Source organism: Bison bison, unplaced genomic scaffold (genome assembly GCF_000754665.1).
Source record: "Bison bison bison isolate TAMUID 2011002044 unplaced genomic scaffold, Bison_UMD1.0 scf7180017864459, whole genome shotgun sequence".
NCBI lineage: Eukaryota > Metazoa > Chordata > Mammalia > Artiodactyla > Bovidae > Bison > Bison bison.
This window is the reverse complement of record NW_011495021.1, coordinates 5446547-5473013: the sequence shown is the minus strand read 5'-3', so window position 1 is coordinate 5473013 and position 26467 is coordinate 5446547. Positions and strand designations below refer to the sequence as shown.

General features: G+C 36.0%; 1 protein-coding gene across 1 annotated transcript in view; it reads right to left on the bottom strand.

Moving 5' to 3' along the window:
• Nucleotides 1-26467, bottom strand: part of NCKAP1 (NCK-associated protein 1) — a 126088-nt gene that overhangs the window by 16314 nt on the left and 83307 nt on the right. The window contains exons 17-25 of the mRNA XM_010859741.1: nucleotides 23165-23310; nucleotides 21124-21256; nucleotides 18413-18532; nucleotides 17624-17763; nucleotides 16999-17130; nucleotides 13817-14035; nucleotides 13500-13630; nucleotides 13169-13266; nucleotides 2702-2795 (exon numbers count right to left, since the gene is read on the bottom strand). Coding sequence (XP_010858043.1) covers nucleotides 2702-2795; nucleotides 13169-13266; nucleotides 13500-13630; nucleotides 13817-14035; nucleotides 16999-17130; nucleotides 17624-17763; nucleotides 18413-18532; nucleotides 21124-21256; nucleotides 23165-23310 — 1213 coding nt within the window. The remainder of the gene's footprint in view (nucleotides 1-2701; nucleotides 2796-13168; nucleotides 13267-13499; nucleotides 13631-13816; nucleotides 14036-16998; nucleotides 17131-17623; nucleotides 17764-18412; nucleotides 18533-21123; nucleotides 21257-23164; nucleotides 23311-26467) is intronic.

The following is a 26467-nucleotide window of genomic DNA, read 5'->3' as shown; positions in this document are numbered from 1 at the left end:
CGGGGGGGGGCCACAGTGTGTGGCTCGTGAGATCTTAGTTCCTCCACCAAGAACTGAACCAGGGCCACAGTGGTGAAAGGACCTAACCACTAGACCACCAGGGAACTTCCCAGAGCTACTTTTAATAAATTACATAGCTTTCTCTTTTTAAGGGTATTTAAAAGAATATGTTAGCTGACTATGAAAATCAAACTGCTACAAAAGTACATCAATTTAGCACAAAGGTAAAAACGAGATTAGAGACAGAAGAGTATTCTGGAAAATAGTTCAACTCAAAGAGTAGCTTTCTCTATCCCCTAAGTAGATCACTCTTTAGCAGGCCTTTTATTTTTCCAAATCACAAAAAATATTTTGTTTCATTTCAACAAATAGGAGAGTTAAAAGTAATAGTAAACATGAATTGGACCTGCAGTGGGTTAGTTGCCTCTAACCAGATGATATAGTCAGAATGTTGTTTATTAGTATGAAATTCAGGCCAGTAAGGCCAGTTGGGTAGTCAAATGAGTATTTAAAAAACAAAGAAACATGAAAAATAAAAATAATAAGGATAAAGTAAAGCATACTAGAAAATATAAGTATACAGTAGACCAATGAAGAAAAGAGATCAGATAGGGATTTAAATAATAGTATTCATTCACACTCCTCTTCTGTATAATGCTACCAAGTCAATCTTTTTCGTTTTAAAATTTTCATTTCCTAAAGTTCCCAAGAGTAAACCTGACTTTTCCTCCTTTCAGTGTACAGTTCTAGGAAAAACTTTTAACATGTGTAGATCCACTTATCATCATCACCACAGTGGCAACGTTTCATCACCTCCAAAACTTCTTTTGCTGCTTTCCCTCTAAAGCTACGGCAAAGGCTGATCTGCTGTAAAAGGCAACCTGAAATGTAGTTTAGTGGGATGTTTTTTTGCTTTTATTTACTTTTGGCTGCTCTGGGTTTTCATTATCGTGCATGGACTTTATATCTAGTTGCGACGAGTGGTGGCAACTCTTTGCTGAGGTGCTTGGGCTTCTCATTGCCGTGGTTTCTTTTGTTGGGAAGCACTCGCTCCAGGCATGCGGGCTTCAGAAGTTACAGAGTGTGGGCTTAGGAGTTGTGGCTCACAGGCTCCAGCGCACTGGCTCAATAGCTGCAGTGTATGGGCCTAGCTGCTCTATGGTATGTGGGCCCTTCCTCCCAGACCAGGGATCAAACCATGTCCCTGCATTGGCAGGTAGATTCTTAAATCACTGGACCACCAGGGAAGTTCCTGTAGTTTAGTTTTATATTAATTTTAATTAAATAAGTTTGTATTTTTAAAAGCAAGATAAGCTAGCCTAAAAAAGTGATTCTCTAAGTCATTTTATAGTTTTATAAAATTTGATACAGCTGCAAAACACTTAAAAGAAAAATATCAAAGGGGAAGTACATAAACTCTATCCATGTCTTTAATTTACTTCAGGATTATCTTTTATTTGGGAAAATAAACTCTCTGGTTTTCTCAAATATAGAAAGTATTTTATTCAGGATTTCACTAAGTCTTTAAAGTTGGAAAGGCTTTTAAATTGAATCAATAGGAAGTGTGACTTTTAGTTTTTAATTATAACTCTGAGTTCAAGGACAAAAAGCAGATGAAATTAACTGAAGTGGATCTAAAATAGTTAACTGGATAAACATACTTTAATAAACACTTAAGATTCACTATTATTTCACAATATATCTCGAACAAAGAATCAGCATCAGGAAGATATGTAAAAAAAATTTTTAAGTTGGAGGCTCAGGTTTTCATGCAATGAATCCTAGGTTAGCAATACAAAGGAACAAGTTACTGATTCACATAACAAAGAGAGGTGAATCTCAACAAAATACACAAAAGAGTATACACTGTTTATACAACAGAACAGGCAATCTTAATTTATCATTTCTATGGTGATAGAAATGAGATCAGTCATTGTCAAGGGGTATGAAACTGACTACAAGGAATCATGAGTTTTCTGAGGTGAAGAGACTGTTCTTCCATGGGGCTGCAAAGAGTTGGACATGACTCAGCGACTGAACTGACTGACTGACAGACTGATCTACATCTTGACTGTGGTAATGGTTATGTGGATGTATGGCGGTGGTGGTTTAGTTGCTAAGTCGTGTCCAACTCCTGCAACCTTATGGACTGTAGTCTGCCAGGCTCCACTGTCCATGTGGATTCTCTAGGCAAGAATACTGGAGTGGATTGCCAGTTCCTTCTCCAGGGGATCTTCTCAATCCAGGAATTGAACCCAGATCTCCTGCATTGCAGGTAGATTCTTTACCAACTGAGCTATGAGGGAAGCCCATGTGGATGTATACATCTGTCAAAAACCATCACACTCGTTCACTAAAATGCACATTTTACTTATACAAGCTATATTTCAATAATGCTGATTTTTAGAAAGTTACAGACCCAAAAGTTCAATCTCCTTTGGTCTAAATTAATGTAGATTAACTTATTTAATGGGTTCATGAGTTAACTGATAATGATATCGAATATTTAATATGTGATACTAAGATAAAAAAAAATTATGAAACAGATAAGCCATTCACTTAAAAGATCCTTTCACTGCTAAAATGTTCTAGTGAAGAATGCTTTTCATAACTTACTACTTGTATTTACATCTGAGCAAAAACTACTAAAGACTGAGTTTCAGGGTCTTCTTAATTCTTATAAAAAGCATGAGTTACCCACACGATAATCTTTTAAAGAGGGCAGCCATCTGGTCGGGTTTGTCAAAGCTGGTCCGCATTTGTGTTAGCACATCGACATTCTCCACCACAAGTTTCTGAGAAAAAAAAAAAAAAAAAAACAAGAAAAGAAAGACCTTAGGTCAGGCACAGACTTCCTTATGGTTGATGAGACAAGAACATGCTTGGTAATTACAACTGGCAAGTAGAAAAAACGATACAGAAAATCCAGATGCTCTATGCTTTGTTTTTGTTATTTTCATTAAAAGAATCTTAAAATTAAATAAAATTAATGTTTTCCTTCAGCTTGCAAATTCAAAAGGGAGGAGTTCAGGAAAAAGCAATAAAGATAAGGAGTAGGATAAAGGATTATCTTATGCTTAGACACAGTACAGCACCTACAATAAAAAGCAGACACCAAAGTGGATATAGAAAGCAATAAATTCCAACCAAAACAAAAAGAACTTGCTAAAGTTAAAGCTGGCTAAAGATAGCCTAGAGCTCATCACTGGATGATATACATAAAAACAGAGGGAGAAAACCATAGGGGTAGGGTACCACTTCATAAAAATTATAAACAGAGTAAAGTTTCCCAGCACTAAACAGAAATGTCAACATCTACCTCCTCTTCCAAGACCACTGAGAAACGGGAAGAGAGGGAAGGGAGTGAAGGATAGCTAATTAAGAAAAGTACAACTCATTAAAGAATTCTTTTCTTAAAAGCAGTACTGGAAAAAGTAATTTCATTTAAAAATTATAACTAAAACAAATATAATTAACTTTATTCTGGCAGAAATAATGGATCTGTATATTTGGAAAGCCTGGATATGTCAACTCAGCAGGTCTAGGTTTGGAGATGTTGCAAGTATACTGTTAAAATGCCACAGGAATTGTGTTAAAAACCAATGGCCGATGATAAGAGATTTAAGGGAAACATAAAAAGACTATATGGAAAATCTATAAAAATAATTTTTCTTATACCAGTATGAATTTTATGTTACACTTTGGATTATTTTTGCTTTTACTCATATTCAGATGATCAGTTCCAGTCACAACTGTTTGCTAAATTCAACCTCTACAGTGTCTAATTAGAGACACTGCCTGCTCTCTCTGAGGCCAATTCAATACTTATCTCATCAGTCAATACACACTCAAATATATGCCCAAGCTCGACAGTGTTCATACATCTTGAACATAATATCATGTATCAGTGAATCACAGACAGCATTGAGTTTTAAATGCACCATTATTTTATGTGTCATTAAGAAAAAAACTCTAATAATTAAACTGACACAATATTTTCTAATCATATAAGACACATATAATTTCAGAAATACTAATATAGGGTAATTTTGTTTCAGAATCAATAAAACAAAATAGTATATATTTAAATAGATATGGTGATCATTTTTAACTTCCTCTACTAGGCAATTTACAAACAATCCCATTTACCCTGATCCAAATGAGGGAGGTGACAGTCCACAATTTCACAACTGAGAAAACTAAGGCTCAGAGAGGTTAGGTAACTTGCCCAAAGTTACAGATATTAAACAGTGGAATTTGAATTCAGGTATGTCTGATTTTAAAATCCATGTTCTTAAACTCTAAAGAAATGGTTGTTGATCTTCAGCGTGCATCAGAATGATCTGGAGGACTTGCTGGGCTCCAACCCCACAGGTCCTAATTTAGCAGGTCTTAGGAAGAATCAAAAATTGTGCGTTTTTAATTAAGATTCAAAGCAAGGCTGCCTCTGCTGATCTGGATACCATACTTTAAAAACAATCAGCATAAAGTATTTAATTGCACATTACTCTTGAAAAGCTAATGATGTCTCTTCCTGACAAAGTATAGTTTATATAAATTTCTTTTCTCTTTCAACTGCATCCTGAAACAGAGTTTTCTATATATTTAAAGCCATGATGAATGATTATCTCTGACAAAGGGCCCCAAAGCTGGAAAACTAATACTAGGAATTGTAACTAAATGATATGGAACAACCTGAGATTAATCAAGTGAAACAAATCAAGACTACTAAAAAAAAAATGCTGGTTTTCTGTTCTAAAGTGTTGAATTCTTGGCACAATTCATATTTAAATTTCTTACTTCATTTGAAAAAAAACACCTTCTAGGACTCTGAAGAACTACAGAAGAAATGATCTGTAAAATGTCAAAACAATTCTTCTAGCAGGACTGGAAGAAGAAATTGACTTGATGGGCACAACTCCAAATACCCCAAGAATTTTAGTTGGAATGCAGACTGCTTTTCTTCTACACAAAGTAATAAATGCGTTTTATCATTAGTACACATGCATAGTGTTGACTATGTCTCTGACATGATTTATTCACAACCATTAAATATAGAGGGGCTTCCCTGGTGGCTCAGCTGGTAAAGAATCCACCTGCAATGTGGGAGCCCTGGGTTGGAAAGATCTCCTGGAGAAGGGAACGGCTACCCACGTTAGTATTCTAGCGAAGAATTCCATGGACTGTATAGTCCATGGGGTCGCAGAGTCAGACATGACTGAGCGACTTCCACATTAAATACAAAGAAACTTTTCCTTAAATTTATTTTATTGGCCCACAAACTTATTCTGAAACAAAAAGGTCCTCAGCTAAAACAGAAACTAAAAGTCAATTAATGTACACTTTAAGATAAAAAGAAGATGCAGCCACATAATATTTATGTCAGTTTAAATATAAAAAAAAAGAAAATTAAAGCTAAAAAGTTACAGAACTATCTTAAAAATATTACAATCTCCCAAAACAATGTACTCATTAATTTCAAAAAAGATTAAAATGCTATATTGGCACCAATATGCTTTAACGTGCAGAGTGTGAGTTAACAATCTTTTCCAAAAAATATTTGATAATATCAGAAAGTAATGTAAATATTCATACTCTTTGATTCACTATCTGTAATTTTTCCTATAAAAATGTTCAAACAAGTATGTAAACCTCATGAAATGCTGATTAAATGTAGAAAAATCTCTATATATGTCTAAACTCTGCTTCTTCCAAAAATCCACTGAAATGAGGAAAAAAATTAAAAAGGCATAAATCTACAATAACAAAGGAAACAATAGAGGAAACAAGACCTAATGAGACAGCCCAACAAATTTCTAGAAGACGAAACCTGGAGCAAAGAATATGTAGAGGTGAGAAATTTGAGTAGTTAAGTTCTTTTAAGGGAGATAAAGCACAGAAGGCAAGTTAATGGAAGCCTTGGAACCTAAGGAGGGCTCAGAAATTGTAGGCAGTGGCATAAAAAGGAAGACTTCGATTTGATAACAAGAGGGTCATTATACGCCTGTCTGGGGCATCTTCCACACCCAACTTCTCAAGTGATGCTGACAAGAGGACGCTATATTCAGGAATATCAGGTAAAGAAGGTGAAAGACAAATTAAGCAGGATTCCTTTCCACTCCCACTTTGGGTAGGCTTTGTCTTGGGTTTTGATTATAGAGCTGCTTGCTCCACAAGACCACCAAGACTACAGCTGGATCTTACAAATCTTACTTCTAAATTAGCAAATGTCTTCACATCAAAAGTGGCTTCCAGGGGCACTTCCCTGGTGGTGTAGTGATAAGGATCCCTGCTTCTACTGCAGGGGGCACAAGTTGGATCCCTAGTTGGGGAACTAAGGTCTAGAAATAAACACCTCACTGTCTTTTTAGCTCTTCTTTAGAAGATGTCTGTCTTCCTTCCTTTCTTCCTATCTCCATCTAGCTCCATTTTTAAAAAAAAGTTGTCCTTAAGGTAAGAACTGACCTAAATAATCTAGCCTACCCGTACTGGAAGCAAAAATCTGTGTTATTTCTATTAATATAATTTTATAAACTCAGTATTCTAAGCAAAGTAATTTTACAGGACACTGAAAATGCAAAATAAAATTAGAATCAGCACTGATAAACAAGTACGAGGAGATTTATCTCAATAAAATACAACAGTGTAAAACAAACTGAACTTGTCTATATGAAACACCATTATATTATGACCATAATATTTCTTATGGAATAAAATATAAGAATACACACTAAGTAGGCCTCAGTACACCGAGGCTGAGAAAACAAAGTTATGAATAATACCTCCAGTTCTTAATAATACACAAGTGGTTACATTCACAGAAATCTGAATTACAACTTGGGATTGGTAAGAATGATCTCTAAGAAAACCACTGTAAAGTGCTGTGCAATTCCAGATAACTAAATCCTTAGGACTAGCTTTGTTTTGCAGAAATCTAAATGATAACGGGCACAATGCTGGAAATGTAAAGCTTTCATATTTATGGCTGACCACATTAAGAACGCTTCTGAAAAATGCTTAACTAAATCATGATTTAGTGCTGAGAAGCAAAAAAATAAAAATATAAAGCTCCCAAACAGCAAAACATAACCATGTAGTTTTTCTAAAAGTCTTACAATTAATAAAATATGCAAGGTTTTATGAAGGTAAACTGAAAACTCATGTCAAGTAAGGAAAATCACAAAGAAGATTACTAAAATCAGAAGTTTTAAAGAAAAAAAGTTTTAGTATTATAAACCATCTTGGTTTTGGGGTATATTACATTTAATGAGAAACCCAAGTTAACTCACACTGATACATCTCCAAAGATAATAAATCTAAACTCTTACCCAAAAAGTTTCTTTTGACTAGCTTTTAAACTCAGGTTTAATACTATCAAATATCTGAAAAAGAACCCAGCCAAGAAATAACACTCGAGTCAGAAAACCCATAGTATTAAAAAAGAAGTCAACATTATTTATAGTATTATTACATCAACTTTAAATTTTAATATCTAAGAAAATACTGTCACTCCAAGATATAAAAGAGAAATGTTAAAACATCAGCTTTTACCATTTATTTTAAAGAATAAGAATATACTTGATAACATTAACAATTAAGGACATAGCTAAGACAGTTAAGTTTATAAAAGGATTACTAAGAGACCATGAGAAAAATCTGAACTCAAAAAAGATCCAAAAATAATGAACAATAACAAGAAAAATTATGAAAATAATAAAGGTCTAAAAAACAGTATCATACAAAATATAAGATGTGGAAAACCAAATAAACAAAAGGGACCTAATTAAACTTAAAAGCTTTTGCAGGGCAAAGGAAACTATTAATAAACAAGATTAAAAGACAACCCTCAGAATGGGCGGAAATGGGAGAAAAAACCCTGCAAATAAAACAACTGACAAAAGATTCATCTCCAAAACATATAAGCAGCTCATACAGCTCAATATCAGAAAAACAAACAGCCCAGTCAAAAAATGGGCAGAAGACCTTAACAGACTTTTCTCTGACATACAGATGGCCAATAAACCATCCGTATGTCTTGTATACACTAAGATTAACAGATGCTCAACGTGACTCATTTTTAGAGAATACAAATCAAAACGACAATGAGGTATCACCTCACACCAGTCAGAATGGCCATCATCAAAAAATCTATGAATAATAAATGCTGGAGAGGATGTGGAGAAAAGGGAACCCTCCTACACCATTGGTGGGAATGTTACACTGATACAGCCATTATGGAGAATAGCATGGAGATTCCTTAAAAAAAAACAAACAAACAGGAATAAATCTACTATGATCCAGCAATCCCACCACTGGGCATATACCCTGAGAAAATCACAATTCTAAAGATACATGTACTCCAATGTTCACTGCAGCACTATTTACAGAATAGCCAGGACATGGATGCAACCTTGATGTCCATCAACAGATGAATAGATAACAAGGTAGTACATACATCCAACGGAATATTACTCAGCCATAAAAAAGAATGCATTTGAGTCATATCCAGTGAGGCAGATGAACCTAGCATCTATTACACAGAGTGAAGTAAGTCATAAAGAGAAAAACAAATATTGTATATTAATGCACAAATAGGGAATCTAGAAAAGTGGTTTTGATGAACCTATTTGCAGGTAAGGAATGGAGACTCAGATGTAGAGAAGGGACTTGCGGATGAGAGTCCGAGTAGGATGAATGGAGAAAGTAGCGACATACATACACTGTCATTTACTAAACAGATAGCTGGTGAGAAGTTGCTAAGAACACAGGGAGCCCAGCCTGGCACTTTGTGATGACCTAGAGGATGGGATGGTAGGAGGAGAGGAAGGCTTAAAAGAGGGGGTATATGTATAATTAAGGCTGATTTGTGTCCTTGTATAGCAGAAACCAACACAACATTATAAACCAATTTTCCTTCAAATAAAAAATAAATTAAAAAAAAAGTCAATCTGAAAGGACAACATACATTTGTTATGGCTTCCCTGGTAGCTCAGCTGGTTAACAATCTGCCTGGAATGCAGGAGACCCCATTTTGATTTCTGGGTCAGGAAGATCCCCTGGAGAAGGGATCAGCTACCCACTCCAGTATTCCTGGGCTTTCCTGGTGGCTCAGATGGTCCCCTGCAAAGCGGGGGCCTGGGTTTGATCCTTGGGTCGGGAAGATCCCCTGGAGAAGGGAACAGCTACCCATTCCAGTATTCTTGCCTAGAGAATCCCATGGACAGAGGAGCCTGGTGGGCTATAGTCCATGGGGTTGCAAAGAGTTGGACACCAATGAGTGACTTTCATGTCATACATTTGTTAAAACCCACAAGATGCACAAATCAAGAAAGAACCCTAATATAAATTTGGGACTTCAGGTGATAATAGTATGTCAATGTAGGTTCACTGATGATGACAGTATGTACCCACTCTGATAGAGGATGTTGATAACGGCGAAGGTTATGCATATGTGAAGCAGGGCATGTATGGAAAATCTCTGCACCTTCTGTTCAATTTTGCTGTGAACATAAAATGTTCTAAAAATAAAGTCTATCTTATAAAAGGTCCATCTAGTCAAAGCTATGGTTTTTCCAGGAGTTATGTATGGAAGTGAGAGTTGGACCATAAAGAAGGCTGAGCACTGAAGAACTGATGCTTTCGAACTGTGGTGCTGGAGAAGACTCTTGAGAGTCCCGCGGACTGCAAGGAGATCAAACCGGTCCATCCTAAAGGAGATCACCCTGAAAATATACACTGGAAGGACTGATGCTGAAGCTGAAGCTCCAAACTTTGGCCACCTGATATGAAGAATCGACTCACTGGAAAAGACCCTGATGCTGGGAAAGACTGAAGGCAGGAGGAGAAGGGGTGACAGAGGATGAGATGTTGAGATGGCATCACCGACACAATGGACATGAGTTTGCGTAAACTCTGGGAGATAGTGAAGGACAGCGAAGCCTGGCGTGCTGCAGTTCATGGGGTCGCAAGGAGACAGACACAACTTAGTGACTGAACAACAACCTTGTAAAAAAACACAGATGTGGAAGCCATGGTTCAAGTTACTGTAGGAAAACAAAAGAGGGGAGTGAAGGGGAGGGGGAAGGAAGGAGGAGGAAGAAGGGTTAAGAGAAAGGGAAAAAAAAAAGGTATCTGATTCCAAGTTGAAAACAGCATGGTATTATAGCTACATAAAGTGCTGATGCTACACATTATCTAGTAAGTACAGTGTCCAGGGTAAGTAAGTGCACTCTCACTAATTAGATCTGTAGTTGAAGTTGAAGTTTATTCTCAGTTCTAGGCATTATTCTCTATAAGCAACACCAACAAGAGAATTTGTGACAGAAGAGAGTGAGACTAGAAGAGAAATGCAATATATTAAAAACTGCTTTAAACATGTGAAGGGTCATCTTATTACAGGCAGTCTCTACCTCTTGAGGTAACAGTAAGGGCCAATCAAAAATTACTATTTAGATATGAAAGTGAAAGTGAAGTCGCTCAGTTTTGTCCAACTCTTTGCAACCCCATAGACTGTAGCCTACCAGGCTCCTCCGTCCATGGGATTTTCCAGACAAGAGTACTGGAGTGGGTTGCCACTGCCTTCTCCAGGGGATCTTCCCCACCCAGGGATTGAACCCAGGTCTCCCTCATTGTAGGCAGATGCTTTACCAGCTCAGCCACCAGGGAAGTTTAGATATAAACATAAGTAGAAATATAGAGTAATTGATGAGATTGCCTCATTTTCAAGATCAACTCACCCACCTAGAAAAATGTATGTTTCTGCACTAGCTAAGAGTAGGTTAGGTGATTGCTAAGATCTCTTTCATGTTTTGAGACAGTGGAGCACAGTACTAGTATAAGCTCTGGAGTCAGGGCGACTCTATATATAGATCAAATTTATTTAGTTATATATTAAACATGTCAGCTTGGACAAGTTAATCTTTCTTGGTTTTACTTTTCTAATCTATAAAATAGGGACAATACCAGTTTTAAGGATTTAAAGGAGTTAATAAAATACATGTAAAGAGCTTAGAAAAGTCCTAGAATACAGTAAAAAATCAGGAAAGCTACCTGTTTTTATTTTTGAACCCAACAAATATTTACCAAGCACCTCTATCTGCTGGACATTAATATAGCACCAAGGTTTTAAGAGAGTTTTTAATTAAGTTTTTACTCTAGTGAAAGTGACATAAGATGCATGACATGAAAGGTCACAAATAAAGCTAGATTAAAAGAACAGAAAGTAATGGTTGCTATTTTTAAAAGTGTGGTCAAGAAAGGATATTCTGATAACTGAAAAATATATGAATGTTACAAGAAAACAAGCTAAGACAGTATCTCAGGGAACAGTACTTTGAGATGACACAACAGCAAGTAGGCCAGCTGGGATGAAGAGTGAAAAAATGTGAGAAAAAGTGGAAGGCCAGATCCTCTTGGCACCTGACAACACTGTTAAGGACATCAGATGCCTTCAACTCTCACAGGTATGTATAGGCCAATTTTTATTATCACATCATACTGCTTAACCTGCCACATTAAATGGCAGAGAACAATAAAAACACTAACAGTTCTGGAAGTGTCTGAAACAAACAACAGTTAGCAAAAGCTAAATAACTGGACCATAATTCTGCAATGATCTCATCCTGAGAGGAGCACAAGAAAGTAGACTGGGATGACAGATGTGCTGCCAGAGAACAGGAGGATGGAAAAGAGATCATGAATTTACAGAGGGATTAGTCTAATAAGTAAGAATTACACTGTTTGTAAAGCAAGCAAAGCACCAAAACTAGAAGTGCAATGTTTGTGTATTTAAAACTATATAAGGTATGATATCTGTGCATTTAAAATCCACATTATAAAATAACTAAAGGCTGATTTCTAGCCAAGAATTGCAGATCTTTCTTTTAAAGAAGTGAGAGGATAATGACATGATGAATACTAAAATATTTACTCAGTTCTTATTGTAAGTCAGGGACTATGCTGAGTACCTAAGCAGCTGAAACTTATCACTTAAAGTGATTCTCAACCCAAAGTCAAAGCTCTTAAGTGACAGGATCAAAATCCATGATAGCCTGACTTGAAAGATTGCGTTCTTAACCACTGAGTAATACTGCCTCTCCTTTTAGTTATACTGAGTCTTGCTCTCTACTCACTCAGCAAAACATTAATCTTGCAGGAATTGACTTCACCTGTCTATTTGCCCAATTTTCAGTAAATCAGATGACCTCATTTAGACTTCTCGGGTGCTACACCTGAAATGCCAGCTACTTATTAATCCTATACACCATATTCTTAAGTAATTTAAAATAGAAGGCACAAGTAACCACCAAAAAACTTTCACAAAGAAAAAGCCGTATTTTTAAACGTGTCTTTCCTATTTTGTCTGTAAATTCAAAAATTTTGGTGGCACAAATTTAAATTCTTTAAAAAACTAGATAGCTGTTATAGACTCATTCAGTATAAATCACTTTAGCCCTGAGATCTTTTTACAAGACTTCTAGAATTATTTAAAACATTGCTTCAGCTCTTTCACATGTTTATTAAAATGCTATGCACATTTTTCATCCAGTTTAAAAGGCACAAGATAATTTAAAAGACTGGCTAATAATAACAATAAAAAACCAAACAAACAGTGGGAGGTGGGAGGGAAGTTCAAGAGGGAGGGGACAAAGGTATACCTATGGATGATTCATGCTGATGTGTGGCAGAAACCACACAGTATTATAAAGCAATTCTCCTCCAATTAAAAATAAATAAGTTTTAAAAAGAAAAAAAAAACAATAAACCTAACAATGTTTATATTGGAATCTGTGGAAAGTAATACATTCAAACTACAAATTTAAACAGATGACTGGCTGGAACTTTGAACATGGTTATTGGAAGAAAGGCATCACAATACAACAGAACGAAGACGACTAACAGTCAAGAAATTTGAGTTTCAGTCTCCTTTAGCCAGTCAATTCACCTCTCTAGGCTTTCTGCTTTATCATTTGTAAAACAGAAGCAAATGAAGATGCTACTCAAAGAACTTGCTAGCTCTGTAATTTTGCATAATTTATAAATTTCATATAAATTCATATAGTTTCATTTCATGACAACTTTATGTCAGGTTAAAATAATTAACACTCTAGGTTTGTTTGTTCACATTTTTGAAATATTTTAAAGCTCAAATCAATAAAAACTGTATTACCTTAAGTTCAGCAACTTGTGATGAAATATGCCACATAAGACTTTCACTTAGGAACTTCATACCATATGGGCCAAGCAGCTCCGATAATGATCTCATTTCTGAAAGGAAATGGAATTAATTTTATACTTTGACAAAAAAATTTAAGAAGCAAATTATTAATTGAAAACTCTAAGAAAAGTCTCTAGAATAAGAAAGAACATAAAGGCCTAGGTTAAGTCTAAAATTAATTTTTGATTATCCATATAATTGAATGAAAATAGTCATAACGGAATCAAAACCCAAAAGAATCAAGGTTTCTTCATTCTCTAAAATATGCCAGAGTATTATTCACCTGATATGTCAGAATATTCCTCTGCATTAAATGTTAATTCATTTTCCGTAGGTAAGTTCACAAATGCTTTCATTGCAGGGAAATAAGCTATATGACCATTGCTGACTTGTCTTAACAAAGTTTCCAAATACCTAAGGAGAAGAGTAAATTTGCAACTGGAGAATTTAATTAAAAATTTATTAAGGTATACATTACTGCATATAATTTTAAAGTTAACTAATAACATGAACAAGCATTAATCCATTTAAAAAACTTTTGTAAGTCATTCATTACAAAGAAACTTTTTATCATTCCAAATTTCTGAATATGTTTCTTACCAATTTGTGTACAGACTTGTAATGGTTGGTTCTCCATGACTGTCTAAATGTTGTGTTTGTTGAAGAAGAACATTATTAAATACTCTTGTAATATCAATTTGCACATAGTTTTCTATTGACTGGAGTACAGTCATGTATGCTCTTACACTTGTTAGAAGCTCTGATGGTTTTGCAATTTCCTGTGTGGCTTGATTATACATAGTCATTCCAACAATTGACCTGGAGCGGGGATGGTAGAAAAAATTAAAAAGCTCTAATTCTTATATTTCTGTAAATAGGCCATTCAATCTACAATTCATGAAATTACTACTATCATTAACTTCCAAAGCAACAACTTTAAAAAAGAATATACCTAGTAGACATACAGGAATGAAATGGGGATGCAAGTGATTAAAAAAATACTAAGGGCATCAGCAATAAAAATGATTTAAGAAGAAAGAGGGTTTTAAATATTCCTTTAACATGATATGTGGTCTCCAGCAAGTAAATGGACTATTCAAGTCTACAGCTTGAATTCCTTTAGCACTGTTACACACCAGTAGTTTTTAGGTCTTAAATATATTACCTACAGTCTTCATATTTAATAACCCTGCTATGCAGTTATCACCATCATTTCATAGAGGAAAGAACAAACTTGAGGTGCAGAACTCAAGTAAACTGATCAAGGTCACTTTGGAAGTGCATGCATGCGTGTGTGCCAAGTCGCTTCAGTTGTGTCTGCCTCTTTGCCACCCTATGGACAGCAGCCCGCCAGGCTCCTCTGTCCGTGGGATTCTCCAGGCAAGAATACTGGAAGTGGGTTGCCATGCCCTCCTCCAGGGGATCTTCCTGACCCCAGGGTCCGAACCTGTGTTTCCTGTGGTTCCTTCATTGCCGGTGGATTCTTTACTGCTGAGCTACCAGGGAAACCCTAAAATTCCCTAATCATTAGATTTATAAAGATCTTAGACTTGAATCTGTAAGGATAAATTCATAAAGATAACAGACAAACCCCATGACTAGTAACAGTCCCAGAAGAACAACTCAAGATGAAAACTGCTATCCTTGTACACAGCCACTAAGTCTTTACGATTGTGTGCAAGTGATCAGCAAAAATCAATCAACTAATACTCACAAGCTATTTGTTCTGGCATAAAAATATTTCCCAGGTAAACAAGTATACAGCCTTGCCTTGAACCTGATCACTAAGTAGATGTTTGATAAAAAGAACATCTGCTTCTCTGTGGATTAACGGACCAACTGTTTACAGAAGGAAAACAAGGGAGCTGTAAACTGAACCCTACCTTCCATACAACACTGTACCAATCCACCGAGCAGAGAGTGCTAAGTATCAGAAGCGTAATGTCCTATGGTCTAAATGCTGAAGCAGTTTTGGTTTCACTGTCAGGATGCCTTCCTTACTAAAGAAGAGCAAGAGACTCTGCTCAACACCAGACTGATGCTCAACACCAAGCAATGATGACTTGACACTCAATTTACTGCCTATTTACATATTCTATTTTCTTCTATAGTTGTTGCAGCTCTGAGTTTTATACAGTTTTATTATTACTCATATTTCTTCACACAATATTACACATAAGGCACAAATACTTGTTAGTGACCACAACCTTTAGCCAAACCTTTTGAAAGTCCTTTGGCAAAATTTCTTTCATAAATTGCTCTAAGGCCTTTAAGAAAAATGTATTGAATCAATCAATATTTTCTTTAATAAATAAACGTGTAACTTTAGAAAAAAGCTGAAGCAACATTTACAAAATTTCTGACTTGTTACATAAAATATCAAGAAACATAACTTATTAAACTAATTAGAATTGAGTGCCTCACGGGTCTAGAATTCTATTGGCATAACAGCATACTTTGGAGTTCACAAGAGTTTCGTGTTCATCCAACCCTGAGGTTTTCACACATTTGACTGTGACCTGCTATACGATATGTGTCTAACATCACCAACCCAGTACACACAAATATATACCTAACTGAAAAGTTCTGTGAAACAATATTTCTACTTACTACATGCAATGCACTGAGTTTTCCCCCTATTTCTGCTTCCTTCTTTCCTTTCCTCCCTTTTTTCTTTCTTTAAATGTTCACTACAACTTTCTAAACTGATTCCATGATCCTACTGGGCTGCCACCTGCCAGCTGACGTATACCAATTTGCTCCAATCTTCTCCTTTTTCTTAGCATATTAAAAAGCAGAGACACTGCTTTGCCAACAAAGGTCCACATAGTCAAAGATATGGTTTTTCCAGTAGTCATGTATGGATGTGAGAGTTGGACCATAAAGAAGGCTGAAAGTGAAAATCGCTCAGTCATGTCCGACTCTTTGCAATCCCATAGACTATACAGTCCATGGAATTCTCCAGGCCAGAATACTAGAGTGAGTAGCAGTTCCCTTCTCCAGGGGATCTTCCCAACCCAGGGATCGAACCCAGGTCTCCCGCACTGCAGGCGGATTCTTTACCAGCTGAGCCATAAAGGAAGCAAAGAGGGCTAAGCGCCAAAGAATTGATGCTTTTGAACTGCAGTGCTGGAGAAAACTCTTGGAGAGTCCTTGGACTGCAAGGAGATCAAACCAGTCAATCCTGAAAGAAATCAACCCTGAATATTCACTGGAAGGACTGATGCTAGAGCTGAAGCTCAAGAGGCTCTAATACTTTGGCCACCTAATGTGACGAGCTGACTCATTAGACAAGACCTTGACACTGGTAAAGACTGAAGGCAGGAGGAGAAGGGGACGACAAAGGATGAGATGGTTGGATGACATCACCGTCTCGATGGATGAGAGTTTGAGCAAGCTCAGAGAGTTTGGTGATGGACAGGGAAGCCTGGTGTGCTACACTCCATGGGGTCGCAAAGATTTGGACACGACTGAGCGACTGAACTGAACTGCACTGTCCTTTTTCTTATAGGGAAGTTAAGGCTCACAAAGATTAACTAGCCTCTCCGGTGTTACAACGAGTTAATAAGTGTGGGATAAGACAGGGTAATTTAAGTAATTCCCAGTTCACTATTCTTCATACTTACCAGTTATTTTTTTCATACTACAATTTTACTAATTTATATACCATTTCTACTAATGCTTTCCCTCATAAAAGTAAAGACTGCATAGATATGAAGAATAAAGAAAACAAACTCATTAATCTAATCAACAAACAAAAAACAGTTTATATTCTTTCTTACTTAGTAAAGCGGATTTCCAGATGAGAAGTCAAATATTCTCGTGGGGTAAAGGTATGTTCCCAAACCACCATGTTTGGTACATAATTTATAGAGAAACACAACTCGGAAAGTGCAGTGTGCAACTTATCAAGGCTGAAAAATATTAATAAACAGTAAAGAAAAAAATTAACATCTCATAATAGCAATATGAAATTAATTTCATATCAGAATAGTAATGGCAAAATTCAACTTTTCCTCTCTTAAACTGACATGTTCAATATATAACAAGATGCCAAAATAGTGTCAGACATCTAATTTCAAATAAACTGAAAATTACAGATTGCTTATAGTATACCCCCTCCAAATTTTTAGACAGATTCTTGGCCTTCAATATTCAACATATTAAAAAAATGACATCTATTACATGTATTTTCTTCAAAAATCCAAAATAAGTACTTTTGGATTAAATAAGCACTAACTGGCTAATCAAGTTCACAAATGGCAAAAAACATTAACAACTGGGAAATGAAGAATTTACAATTACTAGCATTTCCTCAGTACTAATGCCATACAAAAATGGAAAAAAAAAAACCAAAAAACCTCTTCTACCTGTAACAAAAAGATACAGTAATAGTGGATGGCTTACTTGGTCACGACCAGCCTGTTTTTCCTCATGCTTTCAACTCCTGGTTTTTCCCTTTCAGGTTCCCCTTTCTTACCAGTCTGTTTCTTTGACTTCTTATTCACTGCTTGACTGATGGTTTTGGCACAATGCTTGGGCAATAACTAAATTTAAAAATAAATGAAATCATACATACCAATTACTCCGAAAACATTAACTACTGAAACAAACCTTAGCTAAACCCAGACTATGCGGCAAATATACTAGCACTAAGAACAGAGGTAATAAGTGAGACGCAGCATTTACCTAGCCAGCTTGGAGAGCCCATTCAGCTTGGAAAACACAGAAACAGGGAAATCTTGTGTGAAGAGACATTTTATAGAGGTAGTTATATCAAAGCTACAGTTCAAGGACAAATTAAAAAAATACCAGGCAAGCGAGGAATAACATTTTACTGAAAGGAAAATGGCCTATGAAGACCGAAACTATGATAGAACACAATGTGCTCTGAACCTCATCAGAATGACTCAGTAGTGGAGCATAAAATGCTGGGGAGAGATGTTCGAGCTACCTTGGGAAGGGACTTGAATGCCAAGCTAGAGGCTGGATTTTAAACCATAACCCTAAAGACAGTGGGACATTTCTTAAAAACCTAACAACAGAGCTTCATAATAAGAGGTAATGAGATTTACTGAGAATTTGAGGATAAGATTAAAAACAGAAAAAAAAAAAACAAAAAAAACCCAGCTAAGAGATGATTTTCTTGCCTTCAAGACAATTTTCCCATCTGTAAGGAAACATTTAAATTATTACCTGGTCACTAAGAGTACACTGTTCTGTGCAAATATCAGTGATGAGATTTCGAGCTTGTTTGGCCATTTCATCAAGGAACATATTACATAAGGAAAGACTGCGATCTCCAATATGATGTCTCTGTTAAAGAAAAATAGTAACAAAAACAATAAAAATTATAACAAAGTAATTTGAATTAACAAATCTAGACAAACCTAGAAAGCATACTAAAAAGCAGAGACGTTACTTTGCCAACAAAGGTCCATCTAGTCAAAGCTATGGTTTTTCCAGCAGGCATGTATGGATGTGAGAGTTGGACCATAAAAAAAGCTGAGTGCCGAAGAACTGATGCTTTTGAACTGTGGTGTTGGAAAAGACCTTGAGAGTCCAGTCAGTCCTAAAGGAAATCAGTCCTGAATATTCACTGGAAGGACTGATGCTGAAGCTGAAACTCCAATCCTTTGGCCACCTGATGCAAAGAACTGACTCACTGGAAAAGATCCTGATGCTGCGTAAGACTGAAGGCAGGAGAAGGGGACAACAGAGGATGAGGTGGATGGCATCATGGACTCGATGGACATGAGTGTGAGCAAGCTCCGGGAGTTGGTGATGGATAGGGAAGCCTGACGTGCTGCAGTCCATGCAGTCACAAAGAGTCGGACACAACTGAGCGACTGAACTAATTTGAATTAAAAGTTTTTAAATAAACATAGAAAATAAGGTTCAAGTCTATCCTATATAAGAAGTGAAGATGGGAGATATTATAGATCTCTTTTATCTCTTATAAAAACTAACCTACCATAGACATTTGGATTTTGTTTAACCAAATTCCAACTCCTGAAAGATAATACATCGCTTCTTCCTAAAAAAAAGGACTTGAACTAGCATTGCTTCAAACTTATAATTTATTTAAAATGCAGATCTGACTTCACTACTTCTCTTCAATGGCTCAAAAATGCTGAGACTGGAAAGCAAAACAACTAGAGTATAACTCGGGCTCTGTGCTGCGAACAGGATAATGGCAGATGCAGAGACCACATAGGAGGCAGTAACAATCATCCAGGCAAAAGATAATGGGGCTTCTTCAAAGGTGAGAAGAGGCAGGAGTCTGAATATTTCTGTAAGAGTAGAGCCAAAAACAGAAAAGGTTTCAAGTTGGGGTAGATGTGGAAAAATTAATGATTCTATTCTGGACATGTTACACTTCAGATGGCTAAAAATACCTAGGTTGCAGTACAGAGAAAATCTAACTTGAAAGGAAAGACCTGGGCTGCAGATATAGATTTAGGAGCCACTAGCATAAACAAGGGAGAAGGCAATGGCACCCCACTCCAGTACTCTTGCCTGGAAAATCCCATGGACGGAGCAGCCTGGTAGGCTGCAGTCCATGGGGTCGCTGAGGGTCAGACACGACTGAGCGACTTCCCTTTCACTTTTCACTTTCATGCATTGGAGAAGGAAATGGCAACCCACTCCAGTACTCTTGCCTGGAGAATCCCAGGGACGGGGGAGCCTGGTGGGCTTCCGTCTATGGGGTCGCACAGAGTCGGACACAACTGAAGCAACTTAGCAGTAACAATGCGTAAAGATAATAATAATGCTACTGCTCTTTGTAAGTTTCTTTTCTATAAGTTCTGTAGTTCTAAGTAAAAGGATTCAACACTAAGTTATTTTTTTTTTTGAGGGGTGCAGAAATTTATTAGAATCCAAGACATGTCCTTTGGGGTTTATACATGTCATAATCATTTTTTTTTTCATTTCTTATATGATATTATACATGTTTCAATGCCATTCTCCCAAATCATCCCACCCTCTCCCTCCTGCAGAGTCCAAAAGACTGTTCTATACATCTGTCTCTCTTTTGCTCTCTCACATACAGGGTTATCGTTACCGTCTTTCTAAATTCCATATATATGCATTAGTATACTGTATTGGTGTTTTTCTTTCTGGCTTACTTCACTCTGTATAATAGGCTCCAGTTTCATCCACCTCATTAATACTATTTAATTTTAATATATACTTACTATACTCACTAAGAGTTATTTTTCTTCTTGGACGATTAGAAGAAATACTGAGAGTACATTTTTGATAGATACTTGGTATGTGCAAAACTACAGAGTACTTTAATTACTCAGTAACTGTGTGTGCCAGTATGTGAATTCTTACAAACACCGGCAAATCTCAATTTTACTTACTGTATCTATTATATTAACAAGTCAGTGAAATTCTTCTTTGAAATGCTTATATTTTAGCCAGTAATGTCTCCATTCAATTTGCAAGTATTTTCAATGAGCATTTCAGAGGAAAACTAAGCATATAAAAATCACTCATTATACGTAACTTTACCATAATATTAATGCCTGACTCACTATTTATTTTAATAAAGGTTAATTTCAAGTGGCTTTATGCCTGGGAAATCCCATGGACAGAGAAGCCTGACGGGCCACAGTCAATGGGGTATCAAAAGAATCAGACACGACTGAATGACTAAATAACAAGTGATTTTGTGATGTGTTCTTAGAAACATGTATCTGTATTTATCCAATCATTTAAATAAATATTACATCATATGCCTAATCAAGCATTCTTCTGACTCTGCACAGAGATACATTAGGTGGGCAAGTAGGTTAGGTAATTATGACTTTGTGAGTCTTTGTGAAATTTGGTCAGCTGTATGCTTGGAGTAGCTTATTCTGCATACTATATTAATCCCAATACTACTCTGAAATTACCTCTTCTGGACACAGTTCATGTGTGCAACTCATAAAATGAGTGCAAAGTAGTGGAAATGCAATTGAGTATCTTGATTGAGAGGGTAACTCCAAACACTGTTGAAACATCTTCTCAAAAGCACGACTATAAAAACTATAAGGAAACAAATTAAAAATCAGAATCATAATTTTTATAGTTAGAGTTAGTTTAATTTGATTCAAGTAAATGAAAATTACCAACTGTAGCATTTATTCTCGTAGGAAAAGTTATTTTTCCAAAGAGTTCTCTTACATATTAATAACCATTTCAGAGTTATAAAATATTATTTATATAACATTAACGCATTTAAAAATAAAAGTTAAAGAGAAAATAAACCATATCTATGGCATTTGAATATATACCACTCGAACCTTACAGCATCAAAAGTCATCAAAGCTGAGTCACTATCAATTGTAAGAAATACCATTATTTTATGTACCACTAAGAAAAATATTGTCAATTAAACAATAATACACCATCAACTTTAAATTATTTCCAGATTGAAGAGATGTTAAATCTAAAAGAATATGAGGTGATAAAATATAGATTTAATACATCTTCGAATAATAAAACAAACAGAAGTAGTAAACATGTCTTTATTTTGGATGTGACAAAGTAAGAATGTGGTTAAGACCAAGTATGAATATAAATTAATTAAATGACTGAAAATTTGCAAATTTTAAACATTATTCAAAGTGCCTTATTTCCAGGAAAGAGAAGAGGAATTTATTTTTTTCTTTTTGAAGTTAATTTATTTGGCTGTACTGGTTCTTAGCTGCAGCACGCAGGATCTCTGGTCTTCACTGCAGTATCTGGGATCTAGTTCCCTGGCCAGGGATAGAACCTGGGTCCCCTGCACTGGGGGTACGCAGTCCTAACCAATTGACAACCAAAGAAGTCCCCAGAAGAGGAATTTCTAATTGCTGTATCCTTCTTTTACAATATACAGCTCAAAAATACCTAAACATAAAATGTTACATTTTCTTTTCAAGGTAGCCTCTGGGTCAGACAATAGGATAGGGTTCCAAATCTTAAAACTCTTACAAACTTGTTACATAATAACTATATTTCCTGAGTTCCTTTAAGAGATCGCTTATGTCTTCCCTGCCAAGTAATTTGGATTTTTTCTGCAAAACTGCTAATTAAAGCCCCACTACAAACTGCAAAAATCAGGGTTTTTGTTTTTTTTTTTGGTTTTCTCCCCAAAACAAAATTATTCACAAGCTTTTCATAATGATCTCTATTCAATACAGAGAAACTACTACCACTATCCACTGAGAGTATTTCAGCATTTTAGAATTAAAGGAACATACCTACCACGCTATTCTCATCAGCTTCCCTAAAGGAAAAAAGATCAAGAAGCAGAAACAGAGTGGACACTGTACAGCTTTGAAATCAGAATACTTAAGTTTGAGTCCTGACACCACTGTTTATTAATTTTATCACAATCAAGTTCACTTATTCATTGAAATACTTATTAAGCACTTACTCTGTTAAGACACTAAGGAAACAAAAACTTGACCTCCTTCAAGAACCACATAATGTGGGGAGAAAAGGAGGAGCTGCAGACTACTAAGAATAACAAAAGAACTTATAACAGAAGCAAAGGAGAGTGGAGCACAGTGGAGGGGACTGTCACCACATTATCACAATATTAATATCTAACTTAATACTACAGAGGGAAACCACGTGGTATTTAATTGCCAACATTTGCTCTAGTTGACCCCAGTCCAAATTTTTTTTCCTTTAATGACACAATTTGAAGCTATTGTTTTTCACTTCTTCAAAGAAAGCATAAAAAACAAATTCACATCAGTAAAAGGTGCTCCTATAGAGAATTAAAAACAGACATAAAACCCCAACATAGTAAACTTCACTACTGGCAGGTTGTTCTCTATTCCCTTGATTCTTAGAATCTCTTAGTAAACTGTCTTAAGCACCACACTAACGTAAAGTAATCAAGAAACACATCTTTGGATAATAAAAACTTCAAATTCTAATTTAAAGAAAATTACAACATACCAAAATATGGACAGATCTGATGTTTCCACCAACATTTCCACCAAGGAATCTACCATTTTTGTGTGAAAAATTATTGTATTCATCATCTTTCCAAGTTCTCTGTGATCTGAAAGGCTAAGTGAAGCCTTAGAGACACTAGTATATGCCTGAAAAAGTAAAGAAAGAAACAAACGTAGTTTAGGTAATGACTTCAGGTATAGACCAAGTCTACAGGAAAAAAGAAAAAATAGCCACTATTGAAGAATATTTAAAGTTTATTAAGAACATCATCTTTTAAAAACTGTCTACCGTGATTCAAACTTAAAATTCCTATCAAGAATTTCTTTATTACAGTAAACTGAAATACTATTCTTAAAACAGAATCTAATACATGGGTCATTCAGCTTTAACTCCTAAAGCAAGTGAAGCTACATATCAAAGATACAAAACAATGAATTGTCACATGGTGTCCCTACCAAGAGAAGTTTTCGACTTAGTTCAAGATAAAACACGTTAACAGTAAGATGAAACTTAAGTACTGCACATGTTGACTCAGGAAGGTTTTTGATTATACTGAATCATTAAAAACTGGAGAGCATAACACACCGTACTAATTGATGAACTCTAGAGAAGCATTCTGAAGGTGGTAAAATTAGTGTTAAGTTGATAAAAAAGGCGACAGGTCTTAACCAAAACCATCAGGACAGGTTGTGAGGGAAAGAAATTCCACTAAGAGGTACCAACGCACTGAAAACAAAACCTGCCCTTGGGTGGTGGACATTTCACAAGCAAGGAAAACAATACAAGGGATGCCTACAGAATAAACATCATATATCACACTGAAGAATTTAAACTTTTTGATAAATCACCAGTCTGTGTGATGGATAATAACTGCTTAGAAAGATTGTTCTATGCTGAGGTGGAAACAGAGAGGAGTGGAGAGGGAACAGGAGGCAGTGGTGGTAACAATCCAGACAGGATAATGAGATGGTCCAGGGTGGTAAAGCTCAAAAGTGTTTAATCAGGGGAATGACTAGACATGGTAGGCAACACAAGAATTATGGTTGATGACCACGGTCCTGGCTTTTGGGAGGCATTCTTTCATGAATCTCACGTGTACTTACACACCTTGCTGGATACGCCAAGAAAGCACAGCCCAGACCACTCACTATCTCAGCCATTTCTCCAGGCCTTACAGCTACCAAACTTGAGAAAGAAAGTAATGTGTCCCTCTGGAACAAAGAGCAAATATGCTTCCTGTTGATGATGAAACAGAGGGTTCCTCAAACTCAGTCCTCCTTAGCTTAAGACGTGCCCAATGCATACACAGCATTCATCTGGGTCTCTCTGCACTACCCCAAAAAGACATGAAAGCAAGGGAAAAATAATGTATATATCTGGATGCTCATGGCACTTCCTGTGCAGTGAATTAAGTTCTCTGTCTCTAATCCAGTAGCCCCATGTCTTCTGCTAGTACCCATGAAACAGTAAGAGACTAAACAATTACTGCCTTTTAAGTAAGATAAAAATCAAATCTCAGTCTCTCCAGTGGGAAAAGGTCACTACACAGATGAGGTTACCATTCACTAAGGCAGGCGCATCACAAAGCAGAGCTCTATAATTTGATGTTTGTGTCTTCTACCAGAAAAAGGGAGAAAATGAAGAATGTGATGGCAATACAGTAATGGCAAGATGTATTCTGGACATTCATCACAAACTAAGTCTAACGGAAGTATAATTTACCTTTCATCAGTTTTAAAGTACAAAGAGGAACCAGTAGTGGCCATGAGTTCAATAAAGACTTCCACTAGCTGAGAATAATTTTAAAAATTCTGAATTAAAGTACTGTGAAAATAAATTCAGATGAAATGGATGGTGACAAAATGAGACAATTTAATTTAAAACTCATTTGAAATGCTTGACAACAGTGGAAGAAGAAACACATGTCATTTAAAAAAAAAAAAACTGGTTTAAATAAAAGTCTAAAATATGAACTACCCAAGTAAATTAGAAGGCAAAGAGAATCAGTGACTGAAGATACTTAAGAGACTAATGGAACAAACAGCAGAATGAGATCCTAATTTAGGAAGAGAAAAAATGGCAGAGAATACATGTAGAGAGGGAGAACTCTTCTTTTAAGACTCCAAAGACCCCAGTGACGGTAACAAAGCATACTATCACATTCCCTTAAAGGCTTATTCTTCTAGCCCTGCCCTACTCAAGAAGTGATACAGAGCTCTACATCTCTCTCTGGCCATATACTTACACCTAGTAACTCTTATCCTTCTACCAGATCACTGATCAAACTCAGATCATTCATATCTTTTGTGAAGATATTTTTCTTCCTGTAGTAATATTTTACATTAAGAAGGCTCTTTTCTTGCCCTTTCCTGTGAAGTGATTCTCCTACTCCAACTTGACCCATCTTTCAATGCGTGGGTAACACGCTGTTTTCTCTACAAAGCCATTACTAGTAATTCCACTTGAAAAAACAACTTTCTCCTTCCTAAGAAAACTGTGTCACTGTACTAATAATCATACTCTGTCATTCTAACTTAAGCTTTTAAACTATTTAATTTTCCCTATCTTTTATGCCTTGTCTCCAAAGCCAGATGTATAAAATATCCAAATGAGGATTATACTCAACTATATAAGTTGTCAGTATTTTATCTCCCACATCCTGTAGCCTAGTCTGTGATCTTGAAACCCTAACAGTTGACTTGCTGTTAGTCATCTATGCAAACATCCTAGTTTCTGGACACTGCCTTCTACCTTGCATTTGTGTCCTCTTTTCCTAGTTAAGGCTTAGTTTTATGTCCCATTACTTTCATCCTTGGTATGTTTTGACCTATTCTCACTATAAAGTGAGAGTCAAATACACAACAGAAAGGAGTTGAGTGACTGTCCTAATCATGGTTGAGAGCAATGCTATGTGTTGAACTGTCTCTCCCAAAAAGATATGTTGAAAGCATAATCCTTAATACTTCAGAATGTAACTTTATTTGGAAGTAGGGTCTTAATAGACATAAGTTAAAATTAGATCATTAAAATGGACTCTAATCCAGTATGAACAGTGTCTTTATAAAAAGAAGACATTTGGACAAAGAGATAAACAAAGAAGGAAGATGATGTGAAGAGAGAGAGCGATGTCATTAGAGCATTCTATCTATAGGCTACGGGAAAACAAAACATTCTCACAAAGGGATATATCAACTCTATACCCCTAATGCTCACTCTAAAGCTTCAAACATTGCTGTATGACTGCAATAGACAACGGTAAAATTCTCAAGTGAATTTTTCAAATGAGTAAGTCTAATAATTCTG